This window comes from Haemaphysalis longicornis, unplaced genomic scaffold (genome assembly GCF_048455015.1).
Source record: "Haemaphysalis longicornis isolate Haplotype H1 unplaced genomic scaffold, Haemaphysalis longicornis Haplotype H1 scaffold_7, whole genome shotgun sequence".
Lineage (NCBI taxonomy): Eukaryota > Metazoa > Arthropoda > Arachnida > Ixodida > Ixodidae > Haemaphysalis > Haemaphysalis longicornis.
This window is the reverse complement of record NW_027526422.1, coordinates 116,272,048-116,292,720: the sequence shown is the minus strand read 5'-3', so window position 1 is coordinate 116,292,720 and position 20,673 is coordinate 116,272,048. Positions and strand designations below refer to the sequence as shown.

The window sequence follows — 20,673 nt, the reverse complement described above, 5'->3', positions numbered from 1 at the left end:
GTCATCACAAATAGGGATAAAATAGTCACAGTGGCCGAGGACTTCTATAGGGATCTGTACAGTAGCCGGGACATACAGGATAATGCCGAACGAGAAAGTAGTTCAGAAGAGATGGACATCCCACCAGTAACGACCGAAGAAGTAAGGAAGGCTTAGGAAGAAATGAAAGGGGGCAAAGCACCTTGTGAGGATCAGATAACAGCAGACCTCTTGAAGGATGGCGGAGAAATTGTACTTGAAAAACTGGCAAACCTGTATACGCAATGCCTAATGACCGCCATGGTACCGGAATCTTGGAAGAACGCGAACATCATCCTAATCCATAAGAAAGGCGACATGAAGGACTTGAAAAATTACAGGCCGATCTGCTTACTGTCAGTCGTCTACAAGGTATTTACCAAGGTAATCGCTAACCGAATCTCTGCAACCTTAGATTTCAGTCAACCTAAAGAACAAGCAGGGTTTCGTAAAGGTTATTCAACAATGGACCATATTCACACGATCAATCAGGTGATAGAGAAGTGCGCTGAGTATACTGAACCCCTATATATAGCCTTCATAGATTATGAGAAAGCATTTAACTCGGTCGAAACCCTAGCACTCATTCAGGCATTACGGAACCAGGGGGTAGATGAGCATTATGTAAGAATACTAGAGGATATCTATAATGGGTGTACAGCTACAATCATCCTCCATAGGGAGAGTAGTAAAATACCTATAAGGAAGGGTGTCAGACAAGGAGACACAATCTCTCCAATGTTATTCACAGCATGCTTACAAGAAGTATTCAGAACGTTGGATTGGGAACAGGTGGGAGTAAGGGTTAATGGAGAATACCTCAGTGACCTCAGATTTGCTGATGACGGTGCCTTGCTAAGTAACTCGGGGGACGACTTGCAAAGCATGCTTTCCGCACTGGGCGAGCAGAGTAGAACCGTGGGTCTGAAAATTAATATGCAGAAAACTAAAGTAATGATCAATAACCTCGGGACAACACAGCAGTTTGAGATAGGTGGCGAGGCAGTGGAAGTGGTAAGCGAATATATCTACTTAGGCCAAGTTGTGACCCCAGATCCCAACCATGAGGCAGAGATAGTCAGAAGGATCAGAATGGGGTGGGGTGCATATGGCAGACATTCTCAGATAATGAATAGCAGCCTACCATTGTCGCTGAAGAAGAAAGTGTATGACAGCTGCATCTTACCGGTACTCACCTACGGGGCAGAAACTTGGAGGCTCACTAAGAGGGTTCAACTTAAACTGAGAACGACTCAGCGGGCAATGGAGCGAAAAATGATAGGTGTAACATTAAGGGACAAGAAGAGAGCGGAGTGGGTCAAGGAGCAAACTGGTGTTAAAGACATATTAGTAGAAATTAAGAAGAAGAAATGGACGTGGGCAGGGCATGTAATGCGAAGGCAAGATAACCGCTGGTAATTAAGGGTAACAGAGTGGATCCCTAGAGAAGGCAACCGTTGCAGGGGGCGGTAGAAAGTTAGATGGGCCGATGAGATCAAGAAGTTTGCGGGGATAAATTGGTCACAGTTGGCACAGGACCGAGGTAATTGGAGAATAATGGGAGAGGCCTTTGCCCTGCAGTGGGCGTAGATAGGCTGGTGATGATGATGATGCTGATATTGTGGTACCGGGGTTCTTGCATCCGGCCGAGGTTCCTCAGAATGACACTGCGTCCCCTGAAACCACACCTTTACTGGAAGACCCGGTTCTCGAAGGTCCGCCCCTCAGCAAGTCCAGTTGCGCACACCTAGTCCAGCCCTGTCCACCACAATCTGCCCTAGGTGCTGTCCACGCCACATCTTCGTCTTCACCTGGCACATGCCCATCCCGTGGGAGGATTAACCACTGCCACTTCTCTCAATTACCACAATATATATATATATATATATATATATATATATATATATATATATATATATATATATATATGTTTGTATATTCTAACAAGCAGTAAAAGCGAGAGGCGGGAAGCAGCACAGTCTGTTCCAGGCGAACCGGATAGAGGATCGCTGATCTTAACAAAAGGACGCACAGAGATGATGCATCTGGGTGCTTTCGCCGCATACCCGAACAGGGATTGTACGATCGAGGTCTGTGAGTCTTTTCAATTATCTTCATTACAATAGAAATATATATATAAAGAGACAGAGATTAACAGCCAGTATACAATAATACAATGCCTTGCAATCATAACAGCCAACAGCTTTCGTAGCATTAGGGCCTGTAAAGCTGTCGTGGTGTTTTTGTAAGTAAGTTTACAAAGTTACAAAAATACATTCTTGATTACAAAACCGTTGAAAGTTACTTTGAGTGTGCTGTTGTATCGATTCAAGCAACTGTAGTTGGGGCACCTTCACGTAAAATTAACTTCTCTTAATCTATGAAAAGAGCTGCAAGAACCTCATCATCATCACCAGCCTATCTACGCCCACTGCAGGGCAAAGGCCTCACCCATTATTCTCCAATTACCTCGGTCCTGTGCCAACTGTGACCAATTTATCCCCGCAAGCTTCTTGATCTCATCTGCCCATTAAACTTTCTGCCGCCCCCTGCAACGCTTGCCTTCTCTAGGGATCCACTCCATTACCCTTAATGACCAGCGGTTATCTTGCCTTCGCATTACATGCCCTGCCCACGTCCATTTCTTCTTCTTAATTTCTACTAATATGTCTTTAACACCAGTTTGCTCACTGACCCACTCCGCTCTCTTCTTGTCCCTTAATGCTACACCTATCATTTTTCGCTCCATTGCCCGCTGAGTCGTTCTCAGTTTAAGTTGAACCCTCTTAGTGAGCCTCCAAGTTTCTGCCCCGTAGGTGAGTACCGGTAAGATGCAGCTGTCATACACTTTCTTCTTCAGCGACAATGGTAGGCTGCTATTCATTTTCTGAGAATGTCTGCCATATGCACCCCACCCCATTCTGATCCTTCTAATTATCTCTGCCTCATGGTTGGGATCTGGGGTCACAACTTGGCCTAAGTAGATATATTCGCTTACCACTTCCACTGCCTCGCCACCTATCTCAAACTGCTGTGCTGTCCCGAGGTTATTGATCATTACTTTAGTTTTCTGCATATTAATTTTCAGGCCCACGGTTCTACTCTGTTCGCCCAGTGCGGAAAGCATGCTTTGCAATTCGTCCCCCGAGTTACTTAGCAAGGCAACGTCATCAGCAAATCTGAGGTTACTGAGGTATTCTCCATTAACCCTTACTCCAACCTGTTCCCAATCCAACGTTCTGAATACTTCTTGTAAGCATGCTGTGTATAACCTTGGAGAGATTGTGTCTCCTTGTCTGACACCCTTGCTTATAGGTATTTTACTGCTCTCCCTATGGAGGATGATGGTAGGTGTAGACCCATTATAGATATCCTCTAGTATTCTTACATAATGCTCATCTACCCCCTGGTTCCGTAATGCCTGAATGAGTGCTAGGGTTTCGACCGAGTTAAATGCTTTCTCATAATCTATGAAGGCTATATATAGGGGTTCAGTATACTCAGCGCACTTCTCTATCACCTGATTGATCGTGTGAATATGGTCCATTGTTGAATCACCTTTACGGAACCCTGCTTGTTCTTTAGGTTGACTGAAATCTAAGGTTGCAGAGATCATGTCGCCTTTCTTATGGATTAGGATGATGTTCGCGTTCTTCCAAGATTCCGGTACCATTGCGGTCATTAGGCATTGCGTATACAGGTTTGCCAGTTTTTCAAGTACAATTTCTCCGCCATCCTTCAAGAGGTCTCCTGTTATCTGATCCTCACAAGGTGCTTTGCCCCCTTTCATTTCTTTCAAAGCCTTCCTTACTTCTTCGGTCTTTACTGGTGGGATGTCCATCTCCTCTGAACTACTTTCTCGTTCGGCATTATCCTGTATGTCCCGGCTACTGTTTAAATCCCTATAGAACTCCTCGGCCACTGTGACTTTTTTATCCCTATTTGTGATGACCTTGCCTTGCTTATCCTTAAGTGCATACATCTGACTTTGCCCACGCCAAGACGTCTCTTCACTGCTTTCAGGCTACCTCCGTTCTTTACAGCGTATTCGATCCTCTCCATATTATACTTCCGTATGTCAGCTGTCTTGCGCTTATTGATTAACTTCGAGAGCTCGGCTAGTTCTATTCTGTCAGCTGCGGTGGAGATTCTCATGGTTTGCCGTTTCCTGATAAGATCTTCCGTCTCCTGTGAGAGTTTACCAGTATCCTCTCTTGCCATAGTGCCCGCGACTTCTACTGCACACTCCGTGATAATGCGTGTAAGGTTGTCGCTGGCTTTCTGTGTCGTAAGCTCGGCTTCCTCGTTAAGGGCGGAATATCGGTTCTGCAGCGGGATCCTGAATTCTTCTACTTTACGTCTTACTGTTAGCTCATTTATCTTCTTCTTTCGTACTAGCTTGTTGCGGTCCCTCCTCAAATCTAGCCTAATTCGAGATCTTACCATGCGGTGGTCACTACACCTTACCCTGCCGAGAATATGAAGGCTATTTCATTTTTGTGCTCCCTATTCGGGCTCCTCCAGGTCCACTTCCGACTCTCCCGTTTACAGAAGAAGGTATTCATTATGCGTAGGTTATTCCGTTCTGCAAACTCAACTAGTAGGTCCCCCCTGCTATTTCTACAGCCCAGACCATAGTTCCCAACTGCCTTGTCTCCAGCCTTATTCTTGCCTACTTTAGCATTGAAGTCCCCCATAACTATGGTATACTGTGTTTTTACTTTAGCCATTGCCGATTCCACATCTTCATAGAAGCGTTCCACTACTTGGTCGTCGTGGCTGGATGTGGGCGCGTAGCCCTGCACCACCTTGAGCTTGTACCTCTTATTGAGCCTAATTACAAGACCTGCTGCCCTTTCATTAATGCTATAGTATTCGTCTATGTTGCCAGCTATGCTTTTATTGACTAGAGATCCCACTCTCAGCTCTCTTCTGTCCTCTAGACCCCGGTAACATAGGACGTGTCCATTTCTCAGCACCGTAAAGGCTTCGCCTGCCCTCCTAACCTCGCTAAGCCCTATTACATCCCATATAATGCCCTCTAATTCCTCGAACAACACCTCGAGACTTGCTTCGCTAGATAAGGTTCGCGCGTTAAACGTTGCCAGGTTCAGATTCCATTGGCGGCCTGTCCGGATCCAGGGATTCTTAGCTCCCTCTACTGCGTCACAGGTCTGACCGCCGCCGTGGTCAGTTGCTTCACAGCCGCTGGGGACTGAGGGCCGAGGGTTAATTGGTGTATTCATGGGAGGTTGTGGCCGTTACTACACCAGGGTGACCAGTCCTGCTCTGGTGAGGGAGTGCATTACCGGCAATATTGGCCGGGGTCAGTCCGCACCCCAAGCCCCTTTGTGCAATTCCATCAATATGTGGATTTTTTTTTAAACCCGGTGGGAATTGTCCGGCACCGGGATTTGAACCACGGTCCTTCTGCACGCGAGGCGGGTATTCTGCCTCTACGCCATCGCTGCAAGAACTTATATTTCCTTAAATGCAGATTTTCCTTGCGTCGACACGCTGAATGACGTACCAAGGCTCTATAACAAGAGGTTATACTGGTTGGTCAATATAACAGTGGGGTGTTGACCAAGTTTCAGTGTCTAGTAAATTAACCTACCGCTTAGAAGTAGGCGAACCAGTGGATAAGTCGATGGTAAAGCTACCATTCAAACTACATTGACGAGCATACTTCTATACGTTTGCGGTTTTTTATTATAGCATTGGAGAACCTTGCGTGAAACATATGCACTACCCGTTCAGCTCCGTCAACAAATTCCCAATGACAGGGCTTCCCTAGTTCTTTGCATTTATACTTCTTAATTATACTTATCTGATTGCCGCAATTTTACATTCCCGTCAATATTTTTTTTTTATCTTTAGGTCACAATTTTCACCCTGCTTTACCAAATATACGCAGAAGCACAAAGCAATCTTTTGTGGAAGCGACTGAATAATTGAGCAAGCATTAGGCATGGCCAATTAGATTTAAAGCTCTACGCTTATTCTATTATTACAACAACGCCGCTCATATCACCACTTTTTTGGAACGAACTCACGCTCCGCCTTCGAAAATACCCCGCACGGGGCACCTTGAGCAATCTTAGTGACGGTGTTGGCGACACCGCGTGCCCCGAGCCTCCATACATAAGCTGGATCTAACCGTGGCGGTGTGTTTTAAGGTGAAGGGTACAAACCTCAAACGGTGGCCGTCGGAGCCCAGGTCAAGCTCCGCCGGATGGGCTCCCTGTCTGTCTACCAGGCAGAGAGCTCCGGGACCTCTTCAGCTGTCAGTATAAGGCTGACGAAGAAAGTACCCCCGTCTCCCTACTTTTCTACTATGCCGTATGGTATTTTCTATCCCTCCCCCAAACGTGAGCGGTCCCTGGCAAGGGGCCGCACCGAAGTATCATTTACGTCCTTACCAACAATCTCAATCCCAAAGCCATCCAACTATCACCGCTTCCTGATCATTCAATATGTTGAAAAAGAAAAGCCTGTTGCCTCTCTGTCTGTCTTCTTGGTCACAAAGATCATAGAAGGTATAATAGGAAAATCCTACAAAGCAAAGAAACAGAGAACGGGAGAACTGTTGCTCGAAGTCAATAACCAGCAGCAGGCAACAAATCTCCTAAGCCAGACACGCATTGCACATCTTGACATCACGGTCACGACCCACCGAAGCCTTAACAGCTCACAGGGCGTGATCTCAGATCCTGACCTCATGACTGAAACCGAAACTGATCTGCTGAAGGGCCTGAAAAGTCAGGGCGTAACAGCAGTGAGGCGCACAACGATACGCAGAGAGGACAAAGAGATTCCCACTAAACACCTGATCTTAACCTTTGATCGATCAACAGTGCCACAATTTATTAACGCAGGATACATTCGATGTTCGGTTCGGCCATACATCCCTAAACTCCGCCGCTGCTTTAAGTGCCAGCGGCTTGGGCACGGAACCAACTCTTGCCATGGCCATCTGACCTGCGCAAAGAGCGCCCAGCATGATCACTCATCTGACAATTGCCCATCTTCAACCCTCACCTGCGCCAACTGCTAGGGACCCCATGCCGCCTACTCTCTAAAATGTGAGAAGTTCAAACAGGTGAAGGAGATTGTCCAGGTAAAAGTCACTGAGAACCTTACCTTCCTAGAGGCGCGAAAGACGTTCACCTCTTTCCCACTGGAGAGGTACGCCGACGCAGCTCGCCGGGGGGCGGAGCAGCGTCTGGTTTCGGCGGGAACCCAGTACCGCGAGTCGGACCTGGTCCCACCTCTACCCCCACCCCTGGGTTGCCTCGGGCAGTCCAACCCGCCTCCCCACCGCTCGCAGAGTCAGCAGTGGCTGTGGTGGCATCCAGGTCCGTTGGGGATGATGCTGCACCCATTGTTTCCTCCCCACCGGCCCCAAGCACACGCGAGGGCCCGGATGAGATGGAGATGGAGGAAACTACAGCAGTTCCCACCTCCGCCGCACCGTCTGTGCCAACTGGGGCGCTCCTGACGCCCTCGGTGGTCGAGGCCAAAACGAAGGCCACCACAAAGGGTGCCACGTTCGGAGGGTCCGGTACGCCGGGTACCCATTCCAAACCTGATGATGAGATGAATGTGGGGCCTTTCCTGTCCGCTTTGCAACGGAAGGAGCAGTTCCCTCCATCTAAACCCCCAGAGGAGGTAAAAAAAACCTCCCAAGAGTGCAAGCCCCGAAAGACCTTACGTAAATAGTCCCACTCCAGTAGCTATAACACATCATAATGGGAAGAGAAAAGATTGTTCAGTGGAACTGCAGAGGCCTTCAGAATAATCTTCATGACGTGTATGAGATTCTGCATGCTAATCAGCCAAGTTTACTGTGTGTACAAGAAACACATTTAAATTCCAATCAATCGAATTTTTTAAATAGCTATATCGTGTTCAGGAAGGATAGGGTCGGCTGCACACACTCTTCGGGCGGTGTAGCCATAATAGTCCGTAAATCCCTAGCATGCCACCCTATAACTCTCAACACCGTCCTTGAGGCTGTAGCAATACGCACAATAATTTTTAATAGGTTGATAACGGTGTGCTCTATTAAATTTGTCCTGATTTGGCACTTTCAAGCTCTGACTTCGAGACTCTGGTCGACCAGCTGCCCGAACCATACGTCCTAACAGGCGACCTTAATGCGCACAACTCTCTTTGGGGCTCTTCACGCACGGATGCCCGAGGTCGCCTGATTGAGAATTTCTTACACCTTCAGGAGCATGCCTCTTCAACAAAAATAAGCCACATACTCTAATATAGGACACAACACACACTCATATCTTGACTTGGCTATTGGCTCCGCAGTTCTCTTTCATCTTCTAGAGTGGGGTGTGGGCAGTGACCCATGTGGAAGTGACCATTTTCCCACCTCCCTAACATATATAGGTAAAGGTCCATGCAGTCCATCTTCCCAGAACCGGCTCAATGAAGTGAGAGCTAACTGGAATACATTTACAGAGACATCCAAACTACACCACACATCCATAGGACACCTACACGTTGAAGAAGCTACCCAACTTATCACGGCGCACATCCTCGACACCGTCGAAAAGTCCATTCCCCACGCCTGTGGTGCCCCGTGCAAACAGAGGAGGCCGTGGTGGAATGAGGACTGTAGGCGGGCGCGAGAGGCCCAGAACAAGGCGTGGGGTATCCTTCGTCGATACCCCAAGTCGAGTAACCTGCTCCTGTTCAAACGGGCCAAGGCGTTTGGAAAACGTGTGCGCCGTGGGGCAAATCGAGAGAGTTGGCACACCTTCTTGACATCCATAAACTCGTACACAGACACACACAAAGTCTGGACACACATACGCAAGCTCAAAGGACAACAAACACACAGCCTGCCCCCGGTTAGCACAAAAGGGAGCACACTCCAAGACCAGGCCAAAACACTTGCACAAAAATTCGAACACGTGTCCAGTTTAGCACACTACACAAACACTTGCATGAAACACAAAACATCAGAAGAAAAGAAGTCCCTGCTTGATAACAACAAATCGCACACTTCTTACAATTCTCCTTTTTCAATTTATGAGCTGAAGGTAGCCCTGACAACCTGTAAGCCTTTAGCTCCAGGTGCAGACAAAATCACGTACACCATGATAAAACACCTACACTCAGACACCCTTGAAACACTTCTACATCTATTCAATAAAATATGGCTTTAGGGGCACATTCCAGGCCCTTGGAAGGAGGCCATAGTAGTGGCTTTCCTGGAGGAAGGGAAGGATCCTTCCTCTCCTGCCAGTTACCGGCCCATTGCTTTGACAAGCTGCCTGTGCAAGCTCCTCGAGAACATGATAAACAGGAGGCTCGTGTACTTTCTTGAGTACAATGCTCTTCTCGAGAGCTTCCAGGCAGGCTTCAGGGCAGGGCGGTCCACTAATGATCAACTCGTCGCGTTTGAGGCTTATATAAAGGATGCGTTTTTTCATAAACAGTTTTGCGCAACGGTGTTTTTTGACCTTTAAAAGGCCTATGACACCCCCGGCGCTATGGGATCCTCAGTGAACTGAAGTCATTTGGTGTCTCAGGCAACATGATGAGCATTCTGGTGAGTTATTTGTCTGAAAGAACATTTCGTGTGAGAGTTGGAGGGCTAGCGCTAGTCCTGTGTGGTCTCTACCTTTGTCCCGTCTTTACCGCGCTACGTAACCATGTTTCACAGTTCGAAACAACTAGCCCACATTTACGCGTTGACATGTTTCACAGAGTGTGTAGCGCACTCTCAAGGGTTCATGTGCAAGAAAACGGCGTTCGGCAAGGTGGAGTTCTAAGCTGCACTTTGTTCATAGTTAAGATGAACTCCCTTGAGAAGGCATTGCCACCTACAATTTCTTATTCAATGCATGTAGACGACGTCCAGGTATCTTTTAAATCATGCAATATGTCCATCTATGAGCGTCACGTCTAGCTAGGTGTCAAAAAACTTGACAGCTTGGCAGACGAGAGCGGTTTTAAACTTAACCCAGAAAAAAGCACTTGTGTTGTCTTCTCCAGGAAGCGTGGGATCCATCCGCACCAAGACATTACCCTTAATGGCGTTTCGATTCCTGTGAGGAGGGAACACAGGTTTTTAGGTGTGGTCTTGGATAAAAACTTACGTTCATCCCTCACATAAAACAACTGAAACATAAATGTCTAAAGGCTATCAACATTCTTAAAATCTTGTCCCACCAGTACTATGGAACGGACAAGCAACTCCTCTTTCGTATTTTCGCAAGCCTAGTGGGGTCTCGATTGGACTATGGAAGTGTCGTTTATGGGTGTGTAACAAAAACAGCTCTAAAAATGCTCGACCCAGTGCTGCATCTCGGGCTACGCCTTGCATGTGGCGCTTTTCGCACGAGCCCAGTCCAGAGCCTCTATGCCGAGTGTGATAAATGGTCCCTATATCACCAGAGGATTTACATGGGCTTGTTGTATTCCTCGAAAATCATGGCCCTGACTAACCACCCTTTTAATTCCACCCGTATTAATACATCCTCACAAGAACTGTTTTTAAATCGTTCTTCCATCTCTGTGCCTTTTTCACTTAGGTTAAGAGAGGAAGCCTGTGAGCTCAAGGTCCCTTTTTAGACATTCACAAGACACCCATCACTGATTTTATACCATCATGGAATCTGCGCCCTGTGTTCTGTGACCTGTCTTTTATACAGCTTCATAAGAACAGGGCACCAAGAATTTCGATTCTGCACCATTTCTTGTTTTTGCAGGATAAATACCGATGTGTAGAATTTTATAGTGATGCGTAGAAGACTGCTACCCCTGGGTCTTTTGCTGCACACCGACAGAACTTTTGTATCTGTCAAACGATGAATGTCTAGAATAGTATTTTTTACGGCTGAAGCATACGGCATCTTAGTGGTTTTAGATCACATTGTTGAACAATAAATTCCAAAGTCCATCTTGTACACGGACTCCCTCAGCGTTGTACATGCGGTGTCATCTAACAAACGATCTAAAAACTATGTAGGTAATCCTATTTTTAGGGCTATTCTATCCGCATGTACCGCAAACCTTGATATAATTATGTGCTGGGTTCCAGGTCACTGTGGAGTCGTCGGTAAAGACGTTGCTGATAAAATGGCTGCCGGTGCTGCACTACAAGGCACAGTAGATATAACAACAGTACCGTACACTAACCTGAAGCCACATCAACAACTTCGTAAAATATGGCAATCAAACTGGAGCGGACATATAGACAACCAGTTACACGTAATTAAACCACACTTAAGACCATACACCACCGACACACCCAACAGATACACAGAAGTCGCTTTGGCTATACCACGGATAGGGCACACACATGCCACGAACTCCTATCTGCTCAGGGGATCTTCTAGACCCCAGTGCGGCAGGTGTGGAGAGGCCCTATCCGTAGTCCACATACTAATCACATGCCAGGAACTTCACACAACACGACACAAACACTTCAGAGAACTCTACAGACCACATATCTCCTACATCCAGCGTTGTTTTTGGGTGACGATGCCATGGTTTCCGTGAAACGCGTGTTGAAGTATTTCTGAGACGTTCAGTTTTTAAACCTCATTTCCTATCACGCATAATCAAATCTGGCCCTATACACCAACCATCACCATTATCTTTAATTTATTTTACTATGTTCGGTTTACACATTTTTATACCTATCTTATTGTGGTAATCACATCTCTTCGTTAAATAGCTTCTTCTCTGGCGCTCTTTGCCCTCGTTGGCCTTGCGCCATTAAACACCAAATATCATTATCATCATCATCAGCCTTCGAAAATAGATGCACATGAACGTCCGATTACAAGAAATTTTAAGAAATTATTAATTCACTACCACACCAGTTGCTGTTCCAGGGTGTAATTTTGAGCTTATAAGTACTGCTCAGTGAAACCCATTAAGACAAAACAGTTAGCGACGTGCCAGAAAAGACTGACGGTAGTCCTTTTGCTTCACGTCTTTTGTCGGTTTTACTTACAGTTTGTGGAGCGGTTGGTGTAATTTCTTGCCGTAATTTACAGCGGCTGCCGTAATTCGTAAGGATAGTGGGCTGTTTTCAATACACCTGGTATCTTTCCCCAATCAAATGTGAAAGGTGAGCTCTCCTGAATTAGTGGTTACATCGCAAAAAGGTGTCTGGCATATCCGCCTATATCATGGAATGATAACTGCGCACCCCCATGTATTGGGTGTTATTTGAGATGGTATTGGCAGTGCTACAGCCATGGCTCAGTTCATGACTCGTTGAACTACTGCCGATGCTGGAATCACACTCCCACAAAGCTGCCGTCGATTTTATTCCCGATGAAAATAAGCAGTACTATTTTCTTACAGTAACCTTTCTTGTGCAGGGCTCGGAGCTGGGCTCGTGTTCGTGTTGACAGGCACCTTCATAGAGCGGACCTTTCTCACAAAGCGGCGGCTCATGATGCAACTGAACATGACAGCGTTCTGCGCTGCGGGGATGTTCTTTCCACGTCTGATGCTATACGTTGCGCAAGAGTTCGGCTACTTCTCACTGGTACTGTTCTGCGCCGGAGTTGTGCTCAACGTGCCAGTGCTCTGTTTTCTGCTACGGTGAGTTGCATTACTCAAATTTCCGCGCATAAGTGTCCGTTTACTGTTGTCTTTCGATGCGGAACACACTTTGGCTTAGGAGAATTGTTGCTCATTGCCTCATACTCACAAAGAAGAACCTTCCGAACGTCTCTCCCTGTTTGTGCGTGCATGCGTGTCTATGTGTGGGGGTGTGTGCATCCTCCCTAGATCCCTTCTTGCAACAACGTCAGCTGTGCTTACGTTTATCAACGCACTTTAGTGCCAGCTACAAAGCCAGCCAGTGTATTCAAACCTGGGTTAGTAACCAATGCCCTCCCCGCAACAAAAAGGCAGAGCAAACGATATTCGCCAACTACACCTCCTCACATTTTTGAGCATGTCGAACAGTATTCAGAATGTCTACTGCATACCTGTAAATATTGCTACACACCAGGTACAGACAGCTAACACAGGCTCAAGCGATAACACTATCTAAAGGAGCTAGTGTGCCCCCTCAGACGCACAGCGGCGATGTACTGGCGCCATAACCTCACGACCAAGATGTGGACCAAACCCACAACCTTCGCATCACCTGGGCGATGTCTCAGAAGCTTTCTCCCCTGATCGCCTGTATTCCTCGTAACGTTCGATCGTATGTGCCTTATGTAACTGCATCCATTGCTTGGGGTTATCGCCAGTGTCGTTCCAACTGACCCATGAGAGGCTTTCGCACCCTTTTCAACAAAAAGATCGATAACCAAAGGGACGTTCTGGTAATACGATAACACTGTATCCCTACACCGGTATGCATGCAGCGAACGAGTTCGGGAGTGTATGCTTGAACAAAGAAAACATGCGCCGTGTGCAAGCTTTATACAGAATTATTCTGATCAGGTGTATTTATGAACAGACCTGCTTCCCACCATTCGTGTAACTTTCACAACTATACTGTGGACAAATATCCCGTTGAAGTTATTAGGTGGGAACTACGAAAGTTTGTTTCTCTTTTCAGACCGAGACACAACGCCAAAAAAGCTGCAGAATTGCCTCCGAAGCCAGTCCAGAAAATATTCGTCATTGGAAAAGGCAGCGTGCCATCATCCAATCCAGCCCAAACAAGTCCTGCCTCTCCTGTGCCTAAGTCTGTGTTCGTGAAGCCCCTTTTTTACGTGACGGCGCTGACGCATTTAGTCTTCTTCTACGTAATTAACTTGTTTGCGAGCATATCTGTGGACACAATTCTTGGCAAGGGGATACCTGTTATCCGTGCCATCACCATTGCACCTTCAGTGTCCGTGTTAGACTGCATTGGCCGTGTGGTATTACCAATGGCGACTGAAGCCGGCTACGTGAAGAGATCAACGTTGGTAATGGTGGACTATTTGATCGTAGGCATGGGCTTTCTGGTTATTTCTATGGTAACCAGCTATCCCGCAATGTTGATTACATGCCTCAGTTTTGGGGCCTTCAGCGGCCACGCCATTGCCGTCCATAATTCGTTGATGGGTGACTTCGTCGGCCCAGAACAAGTGGACCTTGGCAACACAATCGTAACTTGTGTAGCTACCATGACCTTCCTCATGAAGCCTTTCGTTTTTGGTAAGTAGCGCCTTTGCATTCACTTCTTCATCCATAGCCCTCCTCCCCTGTTCGTTCATGACCTCATTCCCGAAAAGTGAATGCGCTCACCCTAGAAGTCACCAACCGGCCCTCAGGGATAGTCATCCGATGACAAGATGCTACTTATGCAACCGTAAGGTTGCCCCAAAAGGCGCTTATAAGATACATTGAAAGAGAGTGTTTATGACATTTTAATGTTTACTAAGTGTTCGGCACACAGCTCTACTTAGTCTAAAACAGGTTCCATCACTCCCCTGTCTTTACACGTGACACCCATTCAGTGATACAGGGGATGTCGGAGGATAACCGTACTCGGAGAATACCAGAACTTTCATTTCGCAATTTGGGCTTCCGTTTACCATCACACCATATGCCTATGCTCCTCGCTTTCTTCACCAAATTGGTGATATGATGTGGCTACCCAACTACTGAACTACTGTCGGAAAAAAACCGGAAGTAGATAAACGTAGTCAATACTGAGATTGCTCCAAAAACACCCAATTCACTATATCATTCCGTTGAACGAAGTTATCTCCATCTTTCTTTCTCTACCTTGTCTCTCCCCTTTCAAGCGCACTGGATACCCGACGTTATGTTTTAGGGATATCTGCTCGCAAAGGTCTCTAAACCTCAGTAGGTGTTGTTCAAACTGTGTTATCCAACTGTGTTATCCAATGGTCACGCAAGAAGACGCAGCTCATTCAACAACTGTGTGCACTCGAAAGATATGCAATTCTATGAATAGGGTTGAACCTCATTAGTGGCATTATTAATTATCTTGTCCGGGAATTTGCAGGCAACTGTAGGCATTTGGCATTTTTTTTTTTCGTTTTTTCTCACATCGCTTGTCTTAGGATTTATTATTCGTACGGGAAAATATGCTACTGCTGTTAGCAGATTTGTAACTTCAGTGATCTCATATTTACACAATACCGAAAGACACTTGGTTCTGATTCCCCAAGCAACCGACAAAAATCATAGGTTGTCTACGGCCATGGAGGGTCCCCCCCCCCCCGATTTCAAGTGCTAAATTATCCATTCAGTGGAAGAGTGCTCGACTGCCATAACAAATTGCAAATTGTCGCTTTTGATCTCTAATTCGCATGACTGGATGACGACAAACGTCTATATTTTGGTAACTTAGAAACCCACATATTGTTGGAAATGTTTCAAAGACAGCAGCCACCGTTTTGTACAAAAACGTCTGGTACAATAGCTCGGCATGACGCCTAATGTTTTCATAATCCATGCTAAAAATGCATGCGTGGTATATTTTTTTTCATATGCCGAGCATTGTGATTGTGTCGTCTATATTTGATGATAATAAAACAAAGCCGGCACACATGCGGCGGTTGCAGACCACACACAAACAATGCACGGGCACTCAGCTTTTAAGGCGGAGCTTTCGCGTCCTCACTGATTCTGTTGTACGGCAATGCGCCGTGCAGGAAAGCCAACTTTCTCTGACAATGATGATGAATGTTCGTGGGTGAACTGAAGGAAAAAAATTCCCTCGCACTTCCCCGAGGGGGAGAGTGTGTAAGTGCGAATGCACGGTTGTTGATTGCGCGATTACGGTGGATATCGTGATCTTAATGAGTAGTCGAGAGATTACACACACGCACACAACTACAAAGAAAGATATTTCACTCGTTATTGCTGGTACTGTTGCCCGGTCCGCCATCATCGTTATCGAGATGCAGGACCAGCGACCGCTCTCGACGACGGCGCGTGCTCGACTAATACCCTCCCGCGCCACGCGGCCGCTACACGAGCGCCCTCATGCGTCGGAATGTGGAGCGCCCGCTACGCGAGCGAGAGCTCTCCCGCCCGAAGTGGAGAGGAGGCGCCCAACACCCGCAGTCACTGAGCGGAGAGAGGAGGAGGAGAGTAGCGCCCGCCGTTACGGCGAGGGCTACACGAGCGCCCTCACGCGTCGGAATGCGGAGCGCCCGCTACGCGAGCGAGAGCTCTTCCGCCCGAAGTGGAGAGGAGGCGCCCAACACCCGCAGTCACTGAGCGGAGAGAGGAGGAGAGTAGCGCGCGCCCATCTCCCCCCGTTGCTAGGGAAGACGAGGAGCGCGCGCACCCGCAGCTGTTGCTATGCGGACGACGGCGGCGGACGATTCAGGCTCGCTTAAGAAGTGCATTCGCACTTAAAAACGGTTCCCGTGGCCGGAATAGAGCCTGGGTCTCCGCGTTATGAAACCGGCGCCTATCCGACTGCTCCATTTCGACATGGTCTAAGGGAACGCCAAGCAGCAGCTCCTGATTTATGCCGTACACCCCAAACCAGAACGCTAGGACTCCGGAGTGCACACCCGAGAGTTGCTTAGGGTACTCTATAAAAGTGGACCGTACCGGCAGAGTAGCACATACTCGCAGTGTGGGATTTACCAATCAAAGAATCTATCATGAGAACTCACTGCCTATTCTGTGAACCAGACCAGAGAATAATGTTCAACGTTGTGCGGTAGTCCATACCACCGGGTTATGTTCTGTTTTGCGCAACTCTGAAAAAAGCTCCGCTCTTCGGCTTTCGTGACGCAGGGGTAGAGCCTTACGTTTTGGCGCTAATGCGCTGGGTTTAATTCCAAGCTGTGAAGCAGTTGTTTTTACGGGTGAATTTCTTGGTGTACCGTCCTCTTAAGTCAATTCTACGTATTGCTTATGTAAATAAGTGAGAATTGGTACCTTTAGGTTGCTTACCAAGAATAAGGATCACCCGTACCGTGGTGCATACCACTGAATAAACCAGCACTTTGCCATCATCATCCACCGGTCCACAGAATAGGTACTGCATCACAAGAAAGCTTTGCGCTCAACCATCATCGTCGTTAGACGGAGCGCCGCATGACTTCTATAACAAGAGCAATAAAGTCTGTGAGGAAGGTTATGAGATGAGTGAGTGTTCGTGCTGCAGATAAATTTTTGAAATGCATGTGTGAAGAAGTGGTTTAACAGCACGAACACTCAAGCGTTACCTAACGGAGTTCTATGCATTACGATTTACTTTACCGTCCGGAAGCACTAGATCATAACAGGTTTTCTGTACAACATGCAACAAACCTGCTGGATTATAAAAGGGGGCTTTTTCGTGTCGGGCAAATCGCCCAGTAATTAAGGATGGGAGTGCTTGCAGGTCCAGCTGGTTTGAATTTCTTGTAAAGATTCAATACTTGAAACTCCTTTAGAAACATCGCTGCGGAGCAGGTTATAAATGCAGATGAGGTTGCACATAATGCAGAGACCTCCAGAGTACTACACCGCGAAACTATGCTGCAAAGCAGCTCCCCTCCATCACACATGAAAGTAAAATTTTGAGCCGTTGCAAGCAACCCTCTAAGCCATGTCTATCTTACGCGGCGTAAAAGACGCTAATCATCGCTTGTGAGCGGGGAGTGGTACCCGGGTGAGGGTCAGCGCGAAGTTTTTGTCCTGCAAAAACAAATTGTTCCATGGCCTCCCGCCTATATGTACTATTTTTTTACTACTCAGAGATGCGATTTTAATGCAGAGAATTTCAACACTTTCTTATAGCATAAAACAGCTGAACCATTGCTAATCTGTACGCATCCCCGATTTCTTCCAGCCTAACCTATGCTAGTGATGCTACGCAAACAACTCCGTCTCAAAGATACACGATGTGTCAAACGCTAAGCTAAAGCATAGATTTGAACGACAGCCTGTCGTAGAAAAACAAACTGCTGCAGTAGCGAGTATATCTCGAGTATATATGCCACGAATCGCAGTAGTAATTATTCGCCACCGTAATAGTATTGCCAAACTTTACGTCAAAGTAAACTTTACGCCAAATATTCTACATCCTGTAAAATTGCAATATTTTTTCTCCACTACAGCAATCCAGTATATTTCAGTACTCTCTGCAACTATATTATTCGGTGTGACGCCTCTAAAGAAGTCGTCATTTACTAATTACGACTATTTTTTGCAGGGTTCTTCAAAGACCTTCATGGCTCATACGACGACCTATATCGCATTATGGGCGGCCTTATGTTTGCCAACGCCTTTGTGTGGTTTGTAGTGAATACTATGCAAAAGTATCGAAAGCGAAAGACTTGGACAACTCGTGATTCCCAGCTACAGTTATGCGACTATCCGACACTTACCGGTTACCACGTCATGGACTTGACTTCGATGATGGCGTGAGGCTGTAAAGTGAGTAGGTGACACGTTAGGTATTTGGTTTAGTGCAAATCATAAATAAACGGGGTCTAAATAGCTCGTAGCTGTTGTAACATAAAATACGTAATGATGCTAAGAACGCCGTACCTGACTGCCGAAATAATTGCTAGCAAAATTAGAGAAGAGATTAGTCAAGAAAAAAATCTCTTCTGCTTGAATTGTTTTGTTGTAGTAGAAAACATCGCTCGCATTAGGATAACCACTGCTTTTATAGCGTGACATCGCAGAAAAAATAGTATTGAGTAATAGAATGTACCAAACCAATCCAAGTGTAATGCGCAGGGATAACGTATGCCTGTTGTTTGAAAACTACTTAGTTAATGTGTGGGTGTTTTGTCGCGTTGCGGAATGTTTTGTCTGCGGAATGTTTGTCTGCGGAATGTTTGTCTGCAGAAAGTTTTTGTATGCGCTGAATAAGCTGAAACATTTTTCTTCTGAGCCACACTTTTTCCAACAGAGGCAAGAGAAATTAATTAAAGGGCAATAGGAACCCGCACTTTAGGGGAGATGGAAGAACCCTTACTGGTCACTTTTTGCGAAGGTAATGCTACCGTTGGCGTAGTTTGACGCATTGGTGAATGATTCCCCCCGCCCCCGAAGTAATAAATACATTGTTGGTAGTATAGACACATTAGTTGGCCACAAAAACAGCGTAAGTTTACGACCGTAGGCTAACTTTCTGGACAAGTTTATTAGGCAGAAGACATGGCTTCCTAATATTAAAATATTATTTCCTGATTCGGCATTTTTAGGCCACCTACAGACAACTTCAAACTTCGAGTTATCTCAAATGGGTAGGCCCAGAAGAGTGAGACATAATCATTGTGATTGCTCTTGTGCCAAACGTGTGGGCAGGTAGAGGCAGAAGGCGGTTAACAGTGTATAAATATATTTAAATGGTTTATTCTAATCTTGCCTCTTATTGCGTCACCATATTTAGGCTGTGATATCGGTTCTTTCTTACAATGATGTTTGTTACAGTCGCAATCTTGTACCAATAAGTCTCAATGTGCCTTCCGTGTACTAGTCGATGTGTGTTTTAAACTGCTGTCGTTTTTTTTTACTTTTTGTGTATAAGATACTCAAGTTATTCTCCATTTGACTTAACAGCGTTTTGGTAATAGAGATGCTTTGAGTTTGGTTTTCTGGAGTAATTACCTTTTAAACAGTGTTTTTTAATGTTGCCGTTTCTGTTTATGCTGTCTTGGTGATGTAACTGCAACGTCCGTTATGTGCGTGTAAATAAATTCTTAGAATTGCCTCAATAAGATAACTTGCAGACTCCATTGTATGATACGCAAGACGCGGTCTATAGACGGCTAGATGATTCACGATCGCAAAGAAGTTTCCGCATTTAGTGTCGTCCCAGTGGGAGAAATGGACACCACCGCTTCTTCTGCCAAGCATAGCAATGGGTTTTCTTCCAACCTTTTTGTCTTGCGTGTCTCAAGAGAATCGCTTCTGGGTGAAGCTGGCAAAGTTCCCGGTGTTCTCACAAATGATTTCTATTCTAGCAAACCATTAGCTAATTTTTGTTTCGTACGTTCGGTACCCCTTCGTATTACCCGCGCCTGCAGCCGTAATAGTTTTTCAGTTTAATTCTGTTCTCTTTTAGAGCGCACTAGAGAGATGCTTTCGGTAATTTATATCACCAACAAGCGAATGTATAGTGCACTTGCGGCTGTGTTGCGGTGGAAGAAATGGGCAACACCTGTCACCGTTTTTATACGGGAAGATCAAGATGCTTGCCAACTGGGGATTTTACAGATGTACCCTTTGGAGTCAGTTGTAGGTGTCCTGGATAAAAATGCAGAAAAAAATGCGTGCAAAAACAACGAAGGCTCTACGTATGTTTGGATATACGTGTTGTCATTTCTTGTGGATGGCCAATACGAAACGCCTGCTGCTCCGTGTGCGATAATAAAAAAACACTTACATTGGTGGCCAAATGGGTTCAAAAATATTTCGAACGAATTGCTGTTGCAAAATATTCCCACTGCAGATCAGTAAGTTCGAGGTCAATAAGGTCGAAAAAAGTACTCGCCATTTAGAAGGAACTGTAGTGATGACATTTTTACGTTCGCAATGTCAGCAGGTACACTTGCCCGCTCCTCTGGTAATTAGGTTGCATCGCACGTCAACATACATAAAGGTCAGTGTTAAATGGGAACGCATGTACATTTTTCACGTATATGGTGGTGAACACCCTTGAACAGAACAATTTTATGAAGAGCATCTTTTTAAAGAATTACATTGAATGCACTCGCACTTTTAAAGCAA

At 46.1% G+C, this 20,673-nt stretch overlaps 1 protein-coding gene across 3 annotated transcripts in view; it reads left to right on the top strand.

The window, feature by feature from the left end:
* LOC144146855 (monocarboxylate transporter 13-like) overlaps positions 1 to 20,369 on the top strand; it is a 70,594-nt gene extending 50,225 nt beyond the window's left edge. For 2 of the 3 annotated variants that reach the window (XM_077678811.1, XM_077678810.1), the window contains exons 5-7: positions 12,381 to 12,606; positions 13,580 to 14,166; positions 18,143 to 20,355. In XM_077678811.1, coding sequence (XP_077534937.1) covers positions 12,381 to 12,606; positions 13,580 to 14,166; positions 18,143 to 18,357 — 1,028 coding nt within the window. In that variant the 3' untranslated portion in view covers positions 18,358 to 20,355. Of the gene's footprint in view, positions 1 to 12,380; positions 12,607 to 13,579; positions 14,167 to 18,142 lie in introns of all 3 variants that reach the window. The other variant, XM_077678812.1, reaches the window with a different exon arrangement.
* Positions 20,370 to 20,673: the final 304 nt, after the last annotated feature.